The sequence below is a fragment of the Aquarana catesbeiana genome, linkage group LG01, assembly GCF_042186555.1.
Source record: "Aquarana catesbeiana isolate 2022-GZ linkage group LG01, ASM4218655v1, whole genome shotgun sequence".
In the NCBI taxonomy this organism is placed as follows: Eukaryota; Metazoa; Chordata; class Amphibia; order Anura; family Ranidae; genus Aquarana; species Aquarana catesbeiana.
This window is the reverse complement of record NC_133324.1, coordinates 953,959,607-953,982,791: the sequence shown is the minus strand read 5'-3', so window position 1 is coordinate 953,982,791 and position 23,185 is coordinate 953,959,607. Positions and strand designations below refer to the sequence as shown.

Here is a 23,185-nt window from a genome sequence, read left to right as displayed (position 1 = left end):
TTTTCAGCAATCTGAGCTCCAGTAGCTCTTCTATTGGATTGTTGTGCACAGGTCATCCTTCCCTCCCCACCTCCACCAATGAGCCCCCCACCCCCACCTCCATCGATGAGCCTTCCCTCACCACCTCCATCGATGAGCCTTCCCTCACCACCTCCATCAATGAGCCTTGCCCCCACCTCCATCAATGAGTCCCCCATTCCATCAATGAGCCTTCCCTCTCCTCCTCCATCAATGAGCCTTCCCTCACCACCTCCATCAATGAACCTTCCCTCACCACCTCCATCAATGAGCCTTCCCTCACCACCTCCATCAATGAGCCTTGCCTCCACCTCCATCAATGAGCCTTTTCCCACACCTCCATCAATGAGCCTTTCCCCACACCTCCATCAATGAGCCTTTCCCCACACCTCCATCAATGAGCCTTCCCTCCCCACCTCCATCATGAACCCTTCTCTCCCCACTTCCATTAATGAGCCCCCCCCCCACCTCCACCAATGAGCCCCTCCTCCCACCTCCATAAATGAGCCTTCCCTCCCCACCTCCATTAGTGAGCCTTCCCTCCCCACCTTCATTAGTGAGCCTTCCCTCCCCACCTCCATTAGTGAGCCTTCCCTCCCCACCTCCATCAATGAGCCTTCTCTCCCCACCTCCATCAATGAGCCTTCCCTCCCCACCTCCATCAATGAGCCTTCCCTCCCCACCTCCATCAATGAGCCTTCCCTCCCCACCTCCATCAATGAGCCTTCCCTCCCCACCTCCATCAATGAGCCTTCCCTCCCCACCTCCATCAATGAGCCTTCCCTCCCCACCTCCATCAATGAGCCTTCCCTCCCCACCTCCATCAATGAGCCTTCCCTCCCCACCTCCATCAATGAGCCTTCCCTCCCCACCTCCATCAATGAGCCTTCCCTCCCCACCTCCATCATGAACCCTTCTCTCCCCACTTCCATTAATGAGCCCCCCCCACCTCCACCAATGAGCCCCCCTCCCACCTCCACCAATGAGCCCCTCCTCCCACCTCCATCAATGAGCCTTCCCTCTTCACCACCATCAATGAGCCTTCCCCCCACCTCCATCAATAAGCCCCCCCACCTCCATCAATAAGCCTTCCCTCACCACCTCCGTTAATAGGCCCACCTCTTTCCCCACCTCCATCAATGAGCCTTCCCTCTCCACCTCAACAATGGGCCTTCCCTCCCCACTTCCATCAATGGGCCTTCCTTCCCCACCTCCATCAATGGGCCTTCTCTCCCCACCTCCATCAATGGGCCTTCTCTCCCCACCTCCATCAATGGGGCTTCCCTCCCCACCTCCATCAATGGGCCTTCCCTCCCCACCTCCATCAATGGGGCTTCCCTCCCCACCTCCATCAATGGGCCTTCCCTCCCCACCTCCATCAATGGGCTTTCCCTCCCCACCTCCATCAATGGGCCTTCCCTCCTCACCTCCATCAATGGGCCTTCCCTCCCCACCTCCATCAATGGGCCTTCCCTCCCCACCTCCATCAATGGGCCTTCCCTCCCCACCTCCATCAATGGGCCTTCCCTCCCCACCTCCATCAATGGGCCTTCCCTCCCCACCTCCATCATAGACCCTTCTCTCCCCACCTCCATCAATGAGTCTTCCCCCACCTCCATCAATAAGCCCCCCTTCCCCACCTCCATCAATGGGCCTTCCCTCCCCACCTCCATCAATGGGCCTTCCCTCCCCACCTCCATCAATGGGCCTTCCCTCCCCACCTCCATCAATGAGTCTTCCCCCACCTCCATCAATAAGCCCCCCCTTCCCCACCTCCATCAATAAGCCCCCCCTTCCCCACCTCCATCAATAAGCCCCCCCTTCCCCACCTCCATCAATAAGCCCCCCCTTCCCCACCTCCATCAATGGGCCTTCCCTCCCCACCTCCATCAATGGGCCTTCCCTCCCCACCTCCATCAATGAGTCTTCCCCCACCTCCATCAATAAGCCCCCCCTTCCCCACCTCCATCAATAAGCCCCCCCTTCCCCACCTCCATCAATAAGCCCCCCCTTCCCCACCTCCATCAATAAGCCTTCCCTCACCACCTCCATCAATGAGCCTTCCCACCCCACCTCCATCAATGAGCCTTCCCACCCCACCTCCATCAATGAGCCTTCCCACCCCACCTCCAACAATGAGCCTTCCCTCCCCACCTCCATCAATGGGGACACACTGCAAGCATCCTGAAACAGCATGCATTGCATGTGGTTGCGATGTACTTATGTGGGGTTCATGGGGTTATAGAAGGCGATGTGGGGGCAATAGAACACCTCCTCACCAAGCGATCCAAATGTGGATTGCTCTTCAAAGAGCAAAAGCCCTTATATTTCACTTCTGGACTTATTCTAGCTAAGGGACATCCCTCCCCTCCATGCGGGTCCAGGGACAGCAGAGTCACAGTCGATCACATGTGCAACCCCATGGCAACTGCGGATCAAACAGAGGCTAAGATGGAAGCTTCCTCTGCTGCAAAGGATTGGAGGGTTTAGTTGCGCTTTAAGGAAAAGTTTTTGTGGACGGAGTTCAGCTTTAAATGTTTTTTTTGTTTGGGAAGGATGCGACCATACGTAATTACTTCCTGCTTGAAGATGTCAAATCTGCACTTCATGTCCTTTAAAAATGGAGATTTGCAGACTATTAGCATGCTTGGCATGAAGTTGGTGTTTTCCAGCCGGCGTATTGCAGGCGGCGGGCTGCGTTCTGCGATCGGAGTAATGTTTGAAGACGGAACGCGGAGTAATGGCCTTTATGTTAAATATGATTAATATTCATTAAGAAATGGAAAATCTATCACACAATTTAATGTGAATGAGTGAGCGCCGTCCTGCTCCTGGCATATTTAACATGTCAAGCGCTGTCTGTACTATCTCTGCCTGGGCTGTGTATTCACGTCAACAGCACAGGCGCCGCACTGCTTAATGAGATCCCTTCACAATTACAGGAACAAGAAAAGAAGATTTATGTACAGCTCTGACACTTTCTACAGGGTTTTTTTTTTTTAAGTGTGGCCCCTGATATTGGGAAAGAGCTCCACAATAAATTCAGCCAATGTAATGCTGCAGGGGGCTGTCAGAGACTGCAGACATGATACAGGAGATGGTCAGAGACTGCAGACATGATACAGGAGATGGTCAGAGACTGCAGACATACTACAGGAAATGATCAGAGACTGCAGACATGTTACAAGAGATGGTCAGTGACTGCAGACATACTATAGGAGATGGTCAGAGACTCCAGACATACTATAGGAGATGGTCAGAGACTGCGGACATAATACAGGAGATGGTCAGAGACTGCAGACATACTACAGGAAATGGTAAGAGACTGCAGACATACTACAGGAAATGGTCAGAGACTGCAGACGTGATACAGGAGATGGTCAAAGACTGCAGACATACTACAGGAAATGGTCAGAGACTGCAGACGTGATACAGGAGATGGTCAGAGACTGCAGACATAATACAGGAGATGGTCAGAGACTGCAGACATAATACAGGAGATGGTCAGAGACTGCAGACATACTACAGGAGATGGTCAGAGATTGCAATCATAATACAGGAGATGGTCAGAGCTTGTGGACTTACTTTTAAACAACATTTGTTAAGTTATTGAATGTGCTGAGAATTTTTGAGCGAATGTTTGTTCAAAAACCTCAGAGTGTATGGTCATGTAGCAGTTCTCACAAATGGTGATACGTGCAAAGTACAGGTGTACTTTAAGGCCAACAATGTGATGCACAGGACTGTTTGGGCGAGATGTGTCTCCCATCTACCTTCCCAGCCCCCTCCTCACCATCTTCTATAATGGAGGTTTTAGAGACTATTAGAACCTCCGCTGCTCTCCTGAGATGTGAGAACTCCTCACCGCTATGGTGGTTGAGGGATATTTACCGATGAATGACAGAAAACGTGATCCAGATGCTGGTGGAGCTCCATGATCCTCTCATTGCTATTCCTCTCTGCTCTGGAAGCTTAGTGACTTCATTGTACCACATTGCTCAGAGATGAATTTTTATTGATTTTCTCCCTTCTCATAGAATGTCTTTAATCAGATAAATATTACCAGCCAGGGTGGAAATATCCACTTTAAAAGGGAGAATACAAGAGAAGTGCTGGGAAGGCCATTGCTGGGTCTGGAGAGGATGGGACATGCTGACTTCTTCTAGAATCATACTTCATTCTGAACGTTCCTCCTCTAGTTTTGTGCTTTTGATCTTGGCTTCGTATTGAAAATACTGTCCAATTAAATCTTATTCACACCCTCAATGATGAGGCCCCACTCACTCCCCAAAACTATACGTCTCACCCCCGCACTCCTCCACACTATACGTCTCACCCCCGCACTCCTCCACACTATACATCTCACCCCCACACTCCTCCACACTATACGTCTCACCCCCGCACTCCTCCACACTATACGTCTCACCCCCGCACTCCTCCACACTATACGTCTCACCCCCCGCACTCCTCCACACTATACGTCTCACCCCCGCACTCCTCCACACTATACGTCTCACCCTCGCACTCCTCCACACTATACGTATCACCCCCGCACTCCTCCACACTATACGTCTCACCCCCGCACTCCTCCACACTATACGTCTCACCCCCGCACTCCTCCACACTATACGTCTCACCCCCGCACTCCTCCACACTATACGTCTCACCCTCGCACTCCTCCACACTATACGTCTCACCCCCCACTCCTCCACACTATACATCTCACCCCCGCACTCCTCCACACTATACGTCTCACCCCCCACTCCTCCACACTATACGTCTCACCCTCGCACTCCTCCACACTATACGTATCACCCCCGCACTCCTCCACACTATACGTATCACCCCCGCACTCCTCCACACTATACGTCTCACCCCACACTCCTCCACACTATACGTCTCACCCCCTCACTCCTCCACACTATACGTCTCACCCCCGCACTCCTCCACACTATACGTCTCACCCCCGCACTCCTCCACACTATACGTCTCACCCCCGCACTCCTCCACACTATACGTCTCACCCCCGCACTCCTCCACACTATACGTCTCACCCCCGCACTCCTCCACACTATACGTCTCACCCCCCGCACTCCTCCACACTATACGTCTCACCCCCGCACTCCTCCACACTATACGTCTCACCCCCGCACTCCTCCACACTATACGTCTCACCCCCGCACTCCTCCACACTATACGTCTCACCCCCGCACTCCTCCACACTATACGTCTCACCCCCGCACTCCTCCACACTATACGTCTCACCCCCGCACTCCTCCACACTATACGTCTCACCCCCGCACTCCTCCACACTATACGTCTCACCCCCGCACTCCTCCACACTATACGTCTCACCCCCGCACTTCTCCACACTATACGTCTCACCCCCGCACTCCTCCACACTATACGTCTCACCCCCGCACTCCTCCACACTATACGTCTCACCCCCGCACTCCTCCACACTATACGTCTCACCCCCGCACTCCTCCACACTATACGTCTCACCCTCGCACTCCTCCACACTATACGTATCACCCCCGCACTCCTCCACACTATACGTCTCACCCCCCACTCCTCCACACTATACGTCTCACCCCCCCCCACTCCTCCACACTATACGTCTCACCCCCGCACTCCTCCACACTATACGTCTCACCCTCGCACTCCTCCACACTATACGTATCACCCCCGCACTCCTCCACACTATACGTCTCACCCCCCACTCCTCCACACTATACGTCTCACCCCCACACTCCTCCACACTATACGTCTCACCCCCCCCCACTCCTCCACACTATACGTCTCACCCCCGCACTCCTCCACACTATACGTCTCACCCCCCCCCCCCCACTCCTCCACACTATACGTCTCACCCCCCCCCACTCCTCCACACTATACGTCTCACCCCCACACTCCTCCACACTATACGTCTCACCCCCCCCACTCCTCCACACTATACGTCTCACCCCCCCCACTCCTCCACACTATACGTCTCACCCCCGCACTCCTCCACACTATACGTCTCACCCTCGCACTCCTCCACACTATACGTATCACCCCCGCACTCCTCCACACTATACGTCTCACCCCCCACTCCTCCACACTATACGTCTCACCCCCACACTCCTCCACACTATACGTCTCACCCCCCCCCACTCCTCCACACTATACGTCTCACCCTCGCACTCCTCCACACTATACGTATCACCCCCGCACTCCTCCACACTATACGTCTCACCCCCCACTCCTCCACACTATACGTCTCACCCCCACACTCCTCCACACTATACGTCTCACCCCCGCACTCCTCCACACTATACGTCTCACCCCCCGCACTCCTCCACACTATACGTCTCACCCCCCCACTCCTCCACACTATACGTCTCACCCCCCACTCCTCCACACTATACGTCTCACCCCCACACTCCTCCACACTATACGTCTCACCCCCGCACTCCTCCACACTATACGTCTCACCCCCCGCACTCCTCCACACTATACGTCTCACCCCCCCACTCCTCCACACTATACGTCTCACCCCCCCACTCCTCCACACTATACATCTCACCCTCACACTCCTCCACACTATACGTCTCACCTCCCATACTCTTCCACACTATACAAATTATCGTTTCATCTCCGGAGTTGATCCCCTTTTTAATGCATGCCAATATTCTGTTTGCTTTGTTATCAGCAGCTTGGCATTGCATGCCATTGCTGAGCCTATCATCTACTAGGACCCCCAGGTCCTTTTCCATCCTAGATCCCCCCAGAGGTTCTCCCCCCAGTGTATAGATTGCATTCATATTTTTGCCACCCAAATGCATTATTTTACATTTTTCTACATTGAACCTCATTTGCCATGTAGTTGCCCACCCCATTAATTTGTTCAGGTCTTTTTGCAAGGTTTCTACATCCTGTGGAGAAGTTATTGCCCTGCTTAGCTTAGTATCGTCTGCAAATACAGAGATTGAACTGTTTATCCCATCCTCCAGGTCGTTTATGAACAAAATAAACAGGATTGGTCCCAGTACAGAACCCTGGGGGACCCCACTACCCACCCCTGACCATTCCGAGTACTCCCCATTTATCACCACCCTCTGAACTCGCCCCTGTAGCCAGTTTTTAATCTTCAATCTGTTACTTACTGAAGTACATTCCACACCATACATAACCCAGAGCTTACAACCCGCTGCCTAAATAGAGTTGAGGTCAAACGGATAGATTTACAGCATATATCCCAACATGTTTCGGAATTTAATATGTATTGTTCCTTCATCAGGGATTTACAGTTGGGTGATCAAATCCTTATCTGTAATGTAAAGTTTATAGGGTAATGAAATACGATCATGATATATAAAATTGTTGGAGAGTATCAATCATAACAATTTATATATTATTTAATATTAGGGCTAGTTATACTTACATAGATGAGGTTCATAAAAATCATACAAAGCAAAACAATAACCAGAAACAGAACAGGCTGGCTAAGAGGTCCACAGGAATGTAGGATGGGCAGTCCGTAGGTGCAGAACTGAATGCTGCAGCACATCCACAAGAGATGCCTGATTGAGATCTAAATAGTCAGATAGTAGGGAAAAGGGAGGACAATATAAAGTTAGTCCCACATACAGTTTGAAAAATCTATCAGACTGCAATGTAGGGACATAGGGATATCTATCCCCAGTTAGCCATTGCAAGTAGTAGTTTTACCTTTAACTTTACACATTCAAGGCGCAGACCTCTGGGCGGCAGTTCCACAACTGACAAGTGCCCAGTAAGTGTCTGCGTCCTAAGTAGCACAACTGATGTGGCTTTAGCCAATCAGTGTTTGCCCCAGCTGATCAGATGTATAAACAACATCTGTGAATGGAGCTCAGAACGTCTCCCTGACGCCGAGGCGTGCGGCGTAGCCACGCCGCCATGGGCATGATGACGTCACGTGTCACCGGCGGGTGTGAAATCCCCATATGCATGGCGAACCAAACGTGGGGACACAGAGAAAGCTCCTCCTCACATAAAAAGCACAGGAGGCTCAGTGATAAGACACCGCCTTCCAGCTAAATGCGAATGGAGCTTACCCGCCGGGTGTCTGCGAGCAGACAGGCAGCCCATGCACCACAAGCTGCGCCATCTAGTGGACAAAGAGAATATAGCCAGCTTGTTGTACAGAGGATAATGTAAGAGAAAAGTATCATAGAGTATATGAATTAAATAAATACTATGCGAGTTACAAAAGATGAATCTCCAGAATGTACACGACAAAAGAAGAAAAATGTACATTGCCCTGCATGTAACGACACCATATATGAATATAATACAATATTAATTTATATGCACTGAGGTGATCAGAGCAGCGATCAAATAAAGACACATAAAGGAGGAGAAAAAAAAGAAGAAAAAAAAGGGGAAGAGGACAAAACACAAAAGCCTTACAGATTCAGCTCGCAAACCCCTGATGTAAAACCAGGGAGAGAGGGTCTGAAGTTAAAAGCCTCGTTGAGGCCAGGTGGAAAATTGGCCTGTAGGTTGTATATCCACCTCAACTCACACTGGAGGAGGCGTTTGTTGGGGTCGTCGCCTCTGGAGCTGAAGTGGATGCGATCAAGGGCTAGAAAGTGAACTTTGGGGATTGATTCTGGATGAACTAAGGCCATGTGGCGGCCAATGGGTACATCAGGGTCACATTTGCGTATGGTGTTAAGGTGTTGGTATATCCTTTTCCAAAACTCATTTATGGTTTACCAACATAGTAACACCCACATTCGCATGTCAACAAATATACTATTCCAGGGATCTTACAGTTCACATAATGTTTGGGAGAAGTGTTGGCCATTTGGTAAGATAATGTCATTGCGTCTATCCATATACTGGCAGTATTGACACCCCCCGCATGTAAAGGTCCCCAAAGTTTTACATACATCACCTCTATAGGGTCTTTACTCACTGCTAACCAGTTTGTCACCTATAGAGGGGGCTCTCCTGAAGGTGATAGCTGGAGAGCTGGGGACAAAGGGGGCCAAAGTTTGATCCATGGTTAGTAGATGCCAATATTTATTTAAAATATGTTTAACTTGCTTATGTTGTAGTGAGTATGCTGTAATGATTCTTGTTATCTCATTGTTGGAGTGTTGTTTTTGTGTGTTTAGCAAATCACAACGATTTGTTAATGGCTCGTTTATAAGGCATGTACTTGAGTATCCTCTCTCGAGGAGTCTTTTTCTCAAGATATTAGCCTCGATTTTAAATCCAGCATTATCGGAGCAGTTACGACGAGCCCTTAAATATTGACTGTAAGGTATTGAGGCAAGGAGGGGCTTGGGGTGGAAGCTTGTCGCGTGGAGCAGAGAGTTCCCTGCTGTCGGCTTTCGGTATAGTTCACTAGACAGGCTCCCATTAGGTTGTTTCTTTATAAGCACAGCTAGGAACGTGATTTCAGTTGGACTATGGGTCATCGTAAATTTTAGATTGAACTCGTTCCTATTGATTGAATCCAGAAATTGATGTAATAGAATAATCGATCCATCCCAGATAAGGAATATGCCATCTATGTATCGTTGCCACGTTAGTACATGGCACATGTACATAGACAATGATTCATGAACAAGCAGTGAATGTTCCCTCTCCCCCAGGTACAGATTGGCGTACGATGGGGCACAACATGTCCCCATCGCAACGCCCTGTACCTGGAGGTGGTAGGAACCATCAAAGTAAAAAACTTTATGGTGAAGTATGAATTCAAGAGAGGTCAAAATGAATTCAGTGTAGTTGGGTTCACATTCGCTATACTGTGATAAAATATGCCGTATGGCCGCTAGGCCCTTGGCGTGAGGGATATTACAATAAAGGGATTCCACATTGATAGCAACCAGTTGAGTGCCATCCTCGATGTGCAGGTCCTGGATGATCTGCAAAAAGTGGATGGTTTCACGTACATATGATGATAAACAAATGACTAGGGGTTTAAGGTGGTTGTCCACCACACGACTAAGATTCTCAGTTAAGCTACCGTACCCCGAAATGACGGGTCTGCCTGGTGGTTTCTTTTTTTGTTTATGCAACTTGGGTAGCACATAAAAGGTCGCCTCCCTTGGGTGGCTGGTTCTGACAAATCCCATAGTTGTCTTGATATGACATTGTGGTGAAATGCAGTGTCAACCAATGAATAAAAATCTTGAGTGAACTTGTCCAATAGTGACTTAGAGATGGGTCGGTACCACTCCAAGTTGTGAAGTATGGCCATACACATCTCTGTGTATTGAATACTGTCCATAACCACGATATTGCCACCCTTGTCAGAGGGTTTTATGACAATGTCGTGGTTACGGGACAGTGCCTCCAATGCAGTTCGCTCAAATCGACTGAGATTCACATGAAAGTTGGAAAAGTTCTTCATCTTACTGATGTCAGCTGATACCAGTTTCAGAAAAACTGATGCGTTATGGTTTGAACTCGGCGAGGGGTAGACAGTGGACTTCTTTTTGAGTGAAGGATCAGGAATAAGTACACTGGTTTGCCAGGTGGGTGTATCTTCCATGGCCATAACGGGGTCCCCAACATCGGTGGAAACCGAAGGGTTCTCAGACTCATTCTCTTCTAATAAGGCAATAAGGTTGTTCAATGCTTGGATTTCTTGACTGGTTAGCCCAGACTCCGCACTCCTCCACACTATACATCTCTTCTCCACACTCCTCCACACTATACATCTCTTCTCCACACTCCTCCACACTATACATCTCTTCTCCGCACTCCTCCACACTATACATCTCTTCTCCGCACTCCTCCACACTATACATCTCTTCTCCGCACTCCTCCACACTATACATCTCTTCTCCACACTCCTCCACACTATACATCTCTTCTCCGCACTCCTCCACACTATACATCTCTTCTCCGCACTCCTCCACACTATATATCTCTTCTCCACACTCTACATCTCTTCTCCACACTCTACATCTCTTCTCGGCACTCCTCCACACTATAAAGTTGCAATAAAAAGTATGTGAACCCTTTGGAATGATATGGATTTCTGCACAATTTGATCATAAAATGTAATCTGATCTTCATCTAAGTCACAACAATAGACAATCACAGTCTGCTTAAACTAATAACACACAAAGAATTAAATGTTACCATGTTTTTATTGAACACACCATGTAAACATTCACAGTACAGGTAGAAAAAGTATGTGAACCCCTAGACTAATGAGATCTCCAAGAGCTAATTGGAGTGAGGTGTCAGCCAACTGGAGTCCAATCAATGAGATGAGATTGGAGGTGTTGGTTACAGCTGCCCTGCCCTATAAAAAATACACACCAGTTCTGGGTTTGCTTTTCACAAGAAGCATTGCCTGATGTGAATGATGCCTCACACAAAAGAGCTCTCAGAAGACCTACGATTAAGAATTGTTGACTTGCATAAAGCTGGAAAGGGTTATAAAAGTATTTCCAAAAGCCTTGCTGTTCATTAGTCCAGGGTAAGACAAATTGTCTATAAATGGAGAAAGTTCAGCACTTCTGCTACTCTCCCTAGGAGTGGGCGTCCTGTAAAGATGACTGCAAGAGCACAGCGCAGACTGCTCAGTGAGGTGAAGAAGAATCCTAGAGTGTGAGCTAAAGACTTACAAAAGTCTCTGGCATATGCTAACATCCCTGTTAGGGAATCTACGATACATAAAACACTAAACAAGAATGGATTTCATGGGAGGATACCACAGAGGAAGCCACTGCTGTCCAAAAAAAAAAACATTGCTGCACGTTTACAGTTTGCACAAGAGCACCTGGATGTTCCACAGCAGTACTGGCAAAATATTCTGTGGACAGATGAAACCAAAGTTGAGTTGTTTGGAAGAAGCACACAACACGATGTGTGGAGAAAAAGAGGCACAGCACACCAACATCAAAACCTCATCCCAACTGTGAAGTATGGTGGTGGGGGCATCATGGTTTGGTGCTGCTTTGCTGCGTCAGGGCCTGAACGGATTGCTATCATCGAAGGAAAAATGAATTCCCAAGTTTATCAGGAGAACTTAAGGCCATCTGTCCACCAGCTGAAGCTCAACAGAAGATGGGTGTTGCAAAAGGACAACGACCCAAAGCATAGAAGTAAATCAACAACAGAATGGCTTAAACAGAAGAAAATACGCATTCTGGAGTGGCCCAGTCAGAGTCCTGACCTCAACCCAATTGAGATGCTGTGGCATGACCTCAACAAAGCAATTCACACCAGACATCCCAAGAATATTGCTGAACTGAAACAGTTCTGTAAAGAGGAATGGTCAAGAATGACTCCTGACCGTTGTGCACGTCTGATCTGCAACTACAGGAAACGTTTGGTTGAAGTTATTGCTGCCAAAGGAGGTTCAACCAGTTATTAAATCCAAGGGTTCACATACTTTTTCCACCCGCACTGTGAATGTTTACATGGTGTGTTCAATAGAAACATGGTAACATTTAATTCTTTGTGTGTTATTAGTTTAAGCAGACTGTGATTGTCTATTGTTGTGACTTAGATGAAGATCAGATCACATTTTATGACCAATTTGTGCAGAAATCCATATCATTCCAAAAGGGTTCACATACTTTTTATTGCAACTGTACATCTCTTCTCCACACTCCTCCACACTAAACATCTCTTCTCCGCACTCCTCCACATTCCTACATCTCACCCCTTCATTGTCCTTTTCAGGTGAAATGGCAGAAAGATGATCTGGACAAGAATCTGAATTTCTTCTCTGTCTCTTCTGATGGACGGGTCGTGTCCTGGACCTTGATAAAGGTATGTGATGAATGCAAGATACATTGTATTAAGAAGGATGCATTGGAATAAGAAAGACACATTGTAATCAAAAAGATACCTCGTAAAAAGAAGGATACATTGTAATAAGTCAAACAAAACTGGACTTACTGATCAGGCCCCATGCACACTTGGCATACAGCCTTGGTTCATGGGGTTAATACTAGAGCTACTGTAGCTTAATCAGTATGTTTTATATCTGCCCGGAGTTCAGGTTTATGGTACAGGGAAGGGTAACCAGAGTGGTCCCATACTCTGTACTAGTTGTATGTATGTGAAAGATATCTGCTACAAATCGCATTTCATTAATCTAAAACAGTGGTCTCCAAACTGGCCTGCAGGTCAGATGGGGCCCTTTGCTTGCTCTTGGGCCACAATGCCATGCACTGACACCAATGATGGGTCACCATTCCTCCCACTGATACCAATGATGGGTCACCATTCCTCCCACTGATACCAATGATGGGTCACCATTCCTCCCACTGATACCAATGATGGGTCACCATTCCTCCCACTGATACCAATGAGGGGGCACTATTCCCTCCACAGACGCCAATGATGGGGCACTATTCCTACCACTGACACAAATAATGGAGCACCATTCCCCCCCACAGACACCAATGATGGGGCACTACTCCTTCCACTGACACCAATGATGGGGCACTATTCCTCCCACTGATACCAATGATGGGTCACCATTCCTTCCACTGATACCAATGAGGGGGCACTATTCCCTCCACAGACGCCAATGATGGGGCACTATTCCTACCACTGACACAAATAATGGAGCACCATTCCCCCCCACAGACACCAATGATGGGGCACTACTCCTTCCACTGACACCAATGATGGGGCACTATTCCTCCCACTGACACCAATGATGGGTCACCATTCCTTCCACTGACACCAATGATGGGGCACTATTCCTCCCACTGACACCAATGATGGGGCACTATTCCTCCCACTGACACCAATGATGGAGCACTATTCCTCCCACTGACACAAATAATGGATCACCATTCCCCCCACAGACACCAATGATGGGGCACCACTCCTTCCACTGACACCAATGATGGGGCACTATTTCTCCTACTGACACCAATGATGGGGCACTATTCCTCCCACTAAAACCACTGATGGGGCACTATTCCTCCCATTAAAACCAATGATGGGGCACTGTTTACTCTTAATGTTACCAGGGCATTTTCTAAACACACTGCCCACAGATTGGCCCCTCTAAAGCCTTAAGGACAGTTAACTGGCCCTTTGTATAGGAAGTTTGGTGACCCCTGGTCTAGAACATACTATAGACACATTTGGTGAAAGCATACGGGGTTGTTCTACGGTCAGCAGTCTATAATCTCTGCCAGGGATATAGAGGTCAATATAGTGAGAGAGTAACCAGTATGTCCTGTGCCTGCAGAATGAGTTGGTTCACACAGACGTCATCCGGCTGTCGGTGGAGGAGTCCGTGGAGAATGGGGTGGAGGGCCTCCAGCTGCAGATGAATGGTAAGAGGTCTCAATTCTGGAATAATTACCATGACTGGGAAACTTCTGTTGTCATTTACAGCTTGTCTGTTCTTCACTGATGGCCAGCTGGACGCTGGACCACTACGCTGATAGTTACTGATTATATAGAACTAGTTATCATTTCTTGCTGCTGAGATAAAATAAATAATTATAATGTAATTGCTAATCACATTATTAGGTGCTTATATAATAAATGTTAGACACTTTGTATATTGTACATATTAACAGGTTTTCTTGTTTGTTGGTTGAACTAGATTGACTTGTGTCTTTTTTCAATCAGACTAACTACACTATTTTATCAAAAGTATTGGGACGCCTGCCTTTACACACACATGAACTTTAATGACATCCCAGTCTTAGTCCGTAGGGTTCAATATTGAGTTGGTCCACCCTTTGCAGCTATAACGGCTTCAACTCTTCTGGGAAGACTGTCCACAAGGTTTAGGAGTGTGTCTATGGGAATGTTTGACCATTCTTCCAGAAGCACATTTGTGAGGTCAGGCACTGATGTTGGACGAGAAGGTCTGGCTCACAGTCTCCGCTCTAATTCATCCCAAAGGTGTTCTATGGGGTTGGGGTCAGGACTCTGTGCAGGCCAGTCAAGTTCCCCCACCACCAAACTCGCTCATCCATGTTTCTATGGACCTTGCTTTGTGCACTGGTCCAAATCATTTGGTGGAGGGGGGATTATGGTGTGGGGTTGTTTTTCAGGGGTTGGGTTTGGCCCCTTAGTTCCAGTGAAGGGAACTCTTAAGGCGTCAGCATTCCAAGGCATTTTGGACAATTTCATGCTCCCAACTTTGTGGGAACAGTTTGGGGATGGCCCCTTCCTGTTCCAAAATGACTGCGCACCAGTGCACAAAGCAAGGTCCATAAAGACATAGATGAGCGAGTTTGGGGTGGAGGAACTTGACCGACCTGCACAGAGTCCTGACCTTAACCCGATAGAACACCTTTGGGATGAATTCGAGTAGAGACTGTGAGCCAGGCCTTCTCATCCAACATCAGTGCCTGTCCTCACAAATGTGCTTCTGGAAGAATGGTCAAACATTCCCATAGACACACTCCTAAACCTTGTGGACAGCCTTCCCAGAAGAGTTGAAGCTGTTATAGCTGCAAAGGGTGGACCAACTCAATATTGAACCCTACAGACTGAGACTGGGATGTCATTAAAGTTCATGTGCGTGTAAAGGCAAGCGTCCCAGTACTTTTGGTAATATAGTGTATGTAACGATATGTAAATGACTTTGCAAAAAGAGGTTATTGTACTACAGATCCTTGGAATGTCTTGTTAATTTTGAAATGTTTTGTCTTAGGAATGTTTTTTTTTTTTTTTTTTCATCGTTAGCGAGATCAAATCAACCTGGAAGTCATTGTAGTACACCCCTGTGATATACAGCTATGAGGGGTTGTGTAGTACACACCTGTGATATACAGCTATGAAGGGTTGTGTAGTACACACCTGTAATGTATATTTGGCTCTTTTTGGCTGTAGTGTATCGATTTCATACAGTTTGGGTGGATTATAGTGCGTTGATGAGCTCTTGGAGGGTCAGATTGTCTGCAGCATTATCTGCTGTCACAGGCTGCTAACTGCTCCAATTATCAGCAATTTACTAATTAACTGCTACTTCCATCCTCCAATTACACATCAGTGCTTAGCTATCCTCTGTCATGCCCGGGGTCCTTGTCTGCCACTGCTGAGCAATCACACTCTGTCATAGAACACGGGAGGAAAAGGAGACGTAGCTGGCCTTAGCTTGGCCCCGTGGACTGCATTTTGATAATTTAACTACGTATTACAATTTATTATATCGTATACAGGTTGTCCATTTCTTTGATTTTAGTTGCTGCACCTCTGCTCCCTCCATATCCTCTGCTCCCTCCATATCCTCTGCTCCCTCCATATCCTCTGCTCCCTCCATATCCTCTGCTCACCTCCCTTGGGTATCTCTACACTTTCCTCTGACTACTCAACTTCCTGGGACACCTCTACCCCTTCTTCTCCCACTGCACCTTCCCTGGGGCAAGACTACCCCCTCCACCCTACTGCTTCTCTACCCCTTCCTCTTATTCTGGCACCACAAGCCTTTCCTCTCCCACTCTTAACTTCCCTGGGCCACCTCTATCCCTTCTTCTCCCACTGCTTACCTCCCTGAGACACCTTGCTCCCATTTTAATCCTCCCACTGCTTAAATTCCTAGAGCACCTCTATGCTCTCCTTCCCCCCTGCTTACCTCCCGGAGCACCTCTACTACTCCTCCCAATGCACACCTCCATGGGTAACCTCAAACCCCTTCGTTTCCACTGTTCACCTTCTTGGGTCACATCTACATCTCCTCCAAGTGCTTACCTTTCTGGTTCATCTCTACCCCTTCTTCTCTAACTGCTCAGTTCCATGTTGAACCTCTGCTCCTTCCTCCCCCACTGCTCACCTTCCTGAGGCACCTCTACACCTACCTCTCCCAATGCTCACCTCCCTCGGCACCTCTACACCTACCTCTCCCAATGCTCACCTCCCTCTGCACCTCTACACCTACCTCTCCCAATGCTCACCTCCCTGAGACAGCTCTATCTATACCCATTCCTTTCCCAATTCTCACCTCCCTGGGGCACCTCTGTCTATACCCATTCCTTTCCCAATTCTCACCTCCCTGGGGCATCTCTATCTATACCCATTCATCTCCCAATACTCACCTCCCTTGGGCACCTCTATCCTTACACATTCATTTCTTAATGCTCACCTCCCTGGGGCACCTCTATCCATACCCATTCCTTTCCCACGGCTCACCTCCCTGGGGCACCTCTATCCGTACTTATACCTCTCCCAATGCTCACCTCCCTGAGGCACCTCTATCCATACCCTTTCCTTTCATGCTCACCTCCCTGAGGCACCTCTATCCATACCCGTACTTCTCCCAATGCTCACCTCCCTGAGGCACCTCTATCCATACCCATGTCTTCCCTGCTAATCTCCCTGGGGCACCTTTATCCATACCCATTGCTTTTCCCAATGCTCACCTCCCTTGGGCATCTCTATCCATACCCATTGCTCTCCTAATGCTCACCTTCCTTGGGCATCTCTATCCATACCCAATCCTCTCCCAATGCTCACCTCCCTGGGGAACCTCTATCCATACTTATTCCCTTCCTGCTCATCTCCCTGGGACACCTCTATCCATACCCAATCCTCTCCCAATGCTCACCCCCCTGGGGAACCTCTATCCATACTTATTCCCTTCCTGCTCATCTCCCTGGGACACCTCTATCCATACCCAATCCTCTCCCAATGCTCACCTCCCTGGGGAACCTCTATCCATACTTATTCCCTTCCTGTTCATCTCCCTGGGACACCTCTATCCATACCCATTCCTCTCCCAATGCTCACCCCCCTGGGGCACTTCTATCAATCCCCATTCCTTTCATGCTTACCTACCTGGTGCCCCTCTACACCTTCCTTTCTCACTGTTTACCTATCTGAGGCACCTGTACACCTTCCTCTCCCACTGCTAACCTCTCTGGTTCACCTCCACCCCTTCTTCTCTAACTGCTTGCCTACATAGGCCACCTCTGCCCTTTCCCCTCCAACTGCTCATCTACGTGTGGGGGGGGGGGGGCACTTCTACTTCAAATTCTCTGCAGCCCCCACATCTCTGGACTGGTAACCTCAATATATCATATGTTTGTTCTTGGGTTTAGATAAACTTTAACAAGTGTTTAGTAGGTGAACAATTAGTATTGTTACCTACCTGCGCAGTTGGATAAAGAAATGTAAAAAAATGTGTAATAAAAATGTAATCTAACGGAGCTACCCTTTCTAAAGTTGTGAAAAACTAGTCAGTGGAAATATGTGTGTGATGAACTGCGCTCCCTATGGGTTAATACCTTAATTGAAAGTGCATAGAGTGCAAAATAAAAATGTACAACCACCGGACTCACTCCAATGGAAAGTTGATCAAACACTAAATGATAAACACAAGTGTATATAAACTGTAATCAAACATATAAATTCCATCAACTTGATAAGAATCACAAAACAATAATGTCCAAATAACCAAGATAAAGAAAATAGTTTAAGTCCAAAGAAGCTCATCAGACATTTTCCAGTGAGAAGGTGACTTCATTAATCCAATGAATGGGTGACTGTAGGAATCTTCCACCAACACCAAGAACTCAGCCTACTCACCAGATGGAGAAGATCCCTATTACAGAGATCATAACAGCTTTGGAAAATTAGATATTTCTGGACATCCGTCTCAGAAAGCCCGGTGTTACCTCTGATCGATCATTCAAGGAGAAATGGCCACACGTATCCGGGTCAGACATGAAACAAGGAACAATCTCCCATGGTGAAATATATCATAAAAAGGTTTATTTAATAAAAAGTGGCTCTTAAAACCATCCGGCAAAGAACAAAAGTATACAAATGGACGCGGGGATGCCGTTTGCGCTCCACCTGCGTTCCACTGTGGGAGGAAGTGACGTATCACGCTCGACCACATCCAACGCGTTTCGTCAGATGTGCTGACAAAATGATGTCACCTTCTCACTGGAAAATGTCTGATGAGCTTCTTTGGACTTAAACTATTTTCATTATCTTGGTTATTTGGACATTATTGTTTTGTGAGTCTTATCAAGTTGATGGAATTTATATAATTGATTACAGTTTATGTACACTTGTGTCATTTAGTGTTTGATCAACTTTCCATTGGAGTGAATCCGGTGGTTGTACATTTTTATTTTGCACTGTATGCACTTTAAATTAAGGTATTAACCCATAGGGAGCGCGGTTCATCAAACTTGTTTAACAAGTGCATTTTTCCTAAATCTTTATTTAAGTGACACCTATTGTCAGATTAATTAAATAAATTAATAAATTCATAAATTAATTATTCAAAATACAGTGTAGTTCCCACAATATTTGTCTCCCTTGCTGGGAGTTGTAGGTACTCTGTCTTTGTAACTTCACCCTGTGAGTTATCAGTAAGCTGCATCATAGAGACCGGCTGTATGGGAGCAGTGAGAAGTCAGATATGACCTGGATGTGAGGGGAGAGGAGATGGCGACAGATCAATGTACACATTCCTGTATAAAATGATATTTTTTACATCTCACCGAGCTGTGTATAATTTCCTGTCTGGCAGGCTGCGGAACGTCCTTTGATTTCCACAAACAGATCGATTATCTCTTCCTGGTCGGGACAGAGGAAGGAAAGGTCCATAAGGTAAGAAGCAGAGTTAGATGGAGGTGTCACTAGGTTGTAAAGCTAAAACATACAGTATGCGAGTGTTTATATATATATATATATATAGTACACCCCTCACATTTTTGTAAATACTTTTCTTTTTTTATTTCAATAATTTTTCTTAACTTTTTTGACAGTACAGATTAAAGACCTTGGTATTATTGCAATACAGTGTACAGTTGTTATAGTCCGTCTAACATATAGGCATGGCCAATTAACCTCTTACTATCTCAAGGCCATTTATCAATGGCTCTATTATCAGCGTTGCCTTATCTACGTTGTCTGTGTTGATTTATAGCAGACTATACAGTGGATCCTCCACCTTACTCATTAGACCATACTCTGTATCCCTACATCAATTTCTCACGATAGGGCTCAGAGTGCGTCCTCCACTTCAGGAGACACCTGCCTCCCAACTAACTTCGGAGAGGTCGTCCCCCATATCATGGAGCTCAGACCCCTCTATACCAGGGTCTCAGAGAAGAGAAAAGGACAGAGTGGAAAGAGGAAAGGAAAAGGGAATCAGTGGGACTAGGCGGCAAGATTAGGGGGGAGGACAGGGGGAGAGGGGGCGGTGGGGGGAGAGAGGACTCCAAGCTCCTAATTATGGCACTCAGGAAAGGTCTTGGTTAGTGATTGTCCGGGGATCATTGGTTAAATACCTGATCCAAGGATCCCCTACTTTATTAAACAAATTCATTTTATCTTGCACAATTGCTGTTAATCTTTTGTTTAGCATAAGCCAAGACAGTTTGTGTTTAAGTTGGTCAAATTGTAGGGCTGCTGACTTCCAGTTCCTGGCTATCGTAATTTTGGCTGCTGTGAATATGAACGTTAGAAGCCGTCTATGGGCTTTGGAAGCTTCTGCTACCCTGCCACCCAGGAGTGCGTGTTTTGCGGATTTGGTCAGGTTGATCTGGGTAAGAGTGTACACAAAGTTGTAGACCCTAATCCAAAACCTTTGTACCTTGGGGCATACCAGATATGGTATGCTGATCCCACCTGGCCGCAGCCCCGAAAGTACTCCAGAGTAGCGCCGGGCACAAATGTGGCCAGTCTAGCCGGTACCATATACCACCTTAATTAAACTTTATAATTCTCTTCACTAATTGAGGTGTTGATAATTGATCTAGAGACTGCCATTGCTATTGAGTGCCATTCCTCGAGGTCCAGAGTTTCTTGTAGATCATGTTCCCATTGTGTCATGTAGAACAGTTTTACTGAGACATATGTTAGAATAGTATAGATTGCAGATATGTGACCCCTAAGTTTATCGTATTGTCGACACATGTGTTCCATGGGGGTCATTGTCACAAGGTCACCCTTACGTTATAGAGTTTGCATATAATAATGTATTTGGGTGAATATATAGAGTTCAGAATTCGATAGTTGGTATTTTTCTATCGGCAATCTTTTGGATAGCATGCCTTTTAGGTCACAAAGATCTGCATTCCATAGAAAGCCCTTGTTGGACCACCATTCAAAAGCGGGAGGGGTGAGGCCCGGGGTGAACTCTCTGTTTCTCAAGAGGGGTGCTAGAGGGTTGTGAGGTGATTTTAAATTTGTGAGTCCTGACGAGTCTGTCCCAAATGTCTAGCGAGAAGGAAAGAGAGGGGCATAAGATAGTTGGCCTCTGTTTTGTTGGTAGCCACATGATATGTGAGATTGGATTGGGATGACAGGAATAAGATTCCATGGTCATCCATAGTGCCTGAGGGTTGTTGAGAGTGGAATTTAGTTGGGCCAGTTGGGCCGCATAAAAATATTTCTGCAGATCAGGTAGCCCTAGCCCTCCTTTCTCATTTGGTGTGAATAGAGTGTGTTTCTTTACCCTAGGCCTCTTGTCTACCCAAATAAACTGAAGAATGTTTTTTTGAAATGATATCAGGTCAGATCTCACTAATGCCACTGGTAAGTACAATATTCGTGGAAGAATATTAATTTTTATTGAGTGAAGTCTGCCAAACCACGATGGAGGATGGATTTGCCACCTAGCTAGGTCCCCCGACAGGGGTCTGTATAGGGCCGGGTAATTGTGTGCGTATAGGATGTGTTGGGAAGGGGTCAATCATATTCCTAGGTAAGGTAGGGCTTCTGACTCCCATTTAAATTGGTGCGATTGTTCGAGAGATTCCTGTGTAGAGCTCAGCAAAGAGATATTTAGTGCCCTTGATTTGTCGTGGTTAATTTTAAGGCCCAAGATTTCTGGTTTTAGGATTGCATATAGGTTGGGGAGGGAGGTGATAGGCGAGGACAGTGCCACACTCCACACTCTATACCCCTGTAAATACTTTTTTATATCTTTTCATGTGACAACACTGAAGAAATGACACTTGTCTACAATGTAAAGTAGTGAGTGTACAGCTTGTATAACAGTGTAAATTTACTGTCCCTTCAAAATAACTCAACACACAGCCATTAATGTCTAAACCGCTGGCAACAAAAGTGAGTACACCCATAAGTGAAAATGTCCAAATTGGGCCCAAAGTGTCAATATTTTCTGTGGCCACCATTATTTTCCAATACTGCCTTAACCCTCTTGGGCATGGAGTTTAGCAGAGCTTCACAGGTTGCCCCGGACATCACAGAGCTGGTGGATGTTAGAGACCTTGTGCTCCTCCACCGTTTGTTTGAGGATGTCCCACAGATGCTCAATAGGGTTTAGGTCTGGAGACATGCTTGGCCAGTCCATCACCTTTACCCTCAGCTTCTTTAGCAAGGCAGTGATTGTCTTGGAGGTGTGTTTGGGTCGTTATCATGTTGGAATACTGCCCTGCAGCCCAGTCTCTGAAGGGAGGGGATCATGCTCTGCTTCAGTATGTCACAGTACATGTTGGCATTCATGGTTCCCTCAATGATCTGTAGCTCCCCAGTGCCGGCAACACTCATGCAGCCCCAGACCATGACACTCCCACCACTATGCTTGACTGTAGGCAAGACACACTTGTCTTTGTACTCCTCACCTGGTTGCCGCCACACACGCTTGTCACCATCTGAAACAAATAAGATTATCTTGGTCTCATCAGACCACATGACATGGTTCCAGTAATCCATATCCTTAGTCTGCTTGTCTTCAGCAAACAGTTTGCGGGCTTTGTTGTGCATCATCTTTAGAAGAGGCTTCCTTCTGGGACGACAGCCATGCAGACCAATTTGATGCAGTGTGCGGCGTATGGTCTGAGCACTGACAGGCTGACCCCCCACAACCATTGCTGGCAGCACTCATACGTCTATTTCCCAAAGACAACCTCTGGATATGAGGCTGAGCACGTGACCTCAACTTCTTTGGTGGACCATGGCGAGGCCTGTTCTGAGGGGAACCTGTCCTGTTATACCTCTGTATGGTCTTGGCCACCGTGCTGCAGCTCAGTTTCAGGGTCTTGGCAATCTTCTTATAGCCTAGGCCATCTTTATGTAGAGCAACAATTCTTTTTTCAGATTCTCAGAGAGTTCTTTGCCATGAGGTGCCATGCTGAACTTCCAGTGACCAGTATGAGAGAGTGAGAGCGATAACACCAAATTTAACACACCTGCTCCCCATTCACACCTGAGACCTTGTAACACTAAAGAGTCACATGACACCTGGGAGGGAAAA

General features: G+C 47.2%; 1 protein-coding gene across 1 annotated transcript in view; it reads left to right on the top strand.

The window, feature by feature from the left end:
- DNAI1 (dynein axonemal intermediate chain 1) overlaps positions 1–23,185 on the top strand; it is a 241,688-nt gene that overhangs the window by 75,546 nt on the left and 142,957 nt on the right. Inside the window, exons 15-17 of the mRNA XM_073611715.1 lie at positions 12,706–12,795; positions 14,237–14,324; positions 19,490–19,569. Coding sequence (XP_073467816.1) covers positions 12,706–12,795; positions 14,237–14,324; positions 19,490–19,569 — 258 coding nt within the window. The remainder of the gene's footprint in view (positions 1–12,705; positions 12,796–14,236; positions 14,325–19,489; positions 19,570–23,185) is intronic.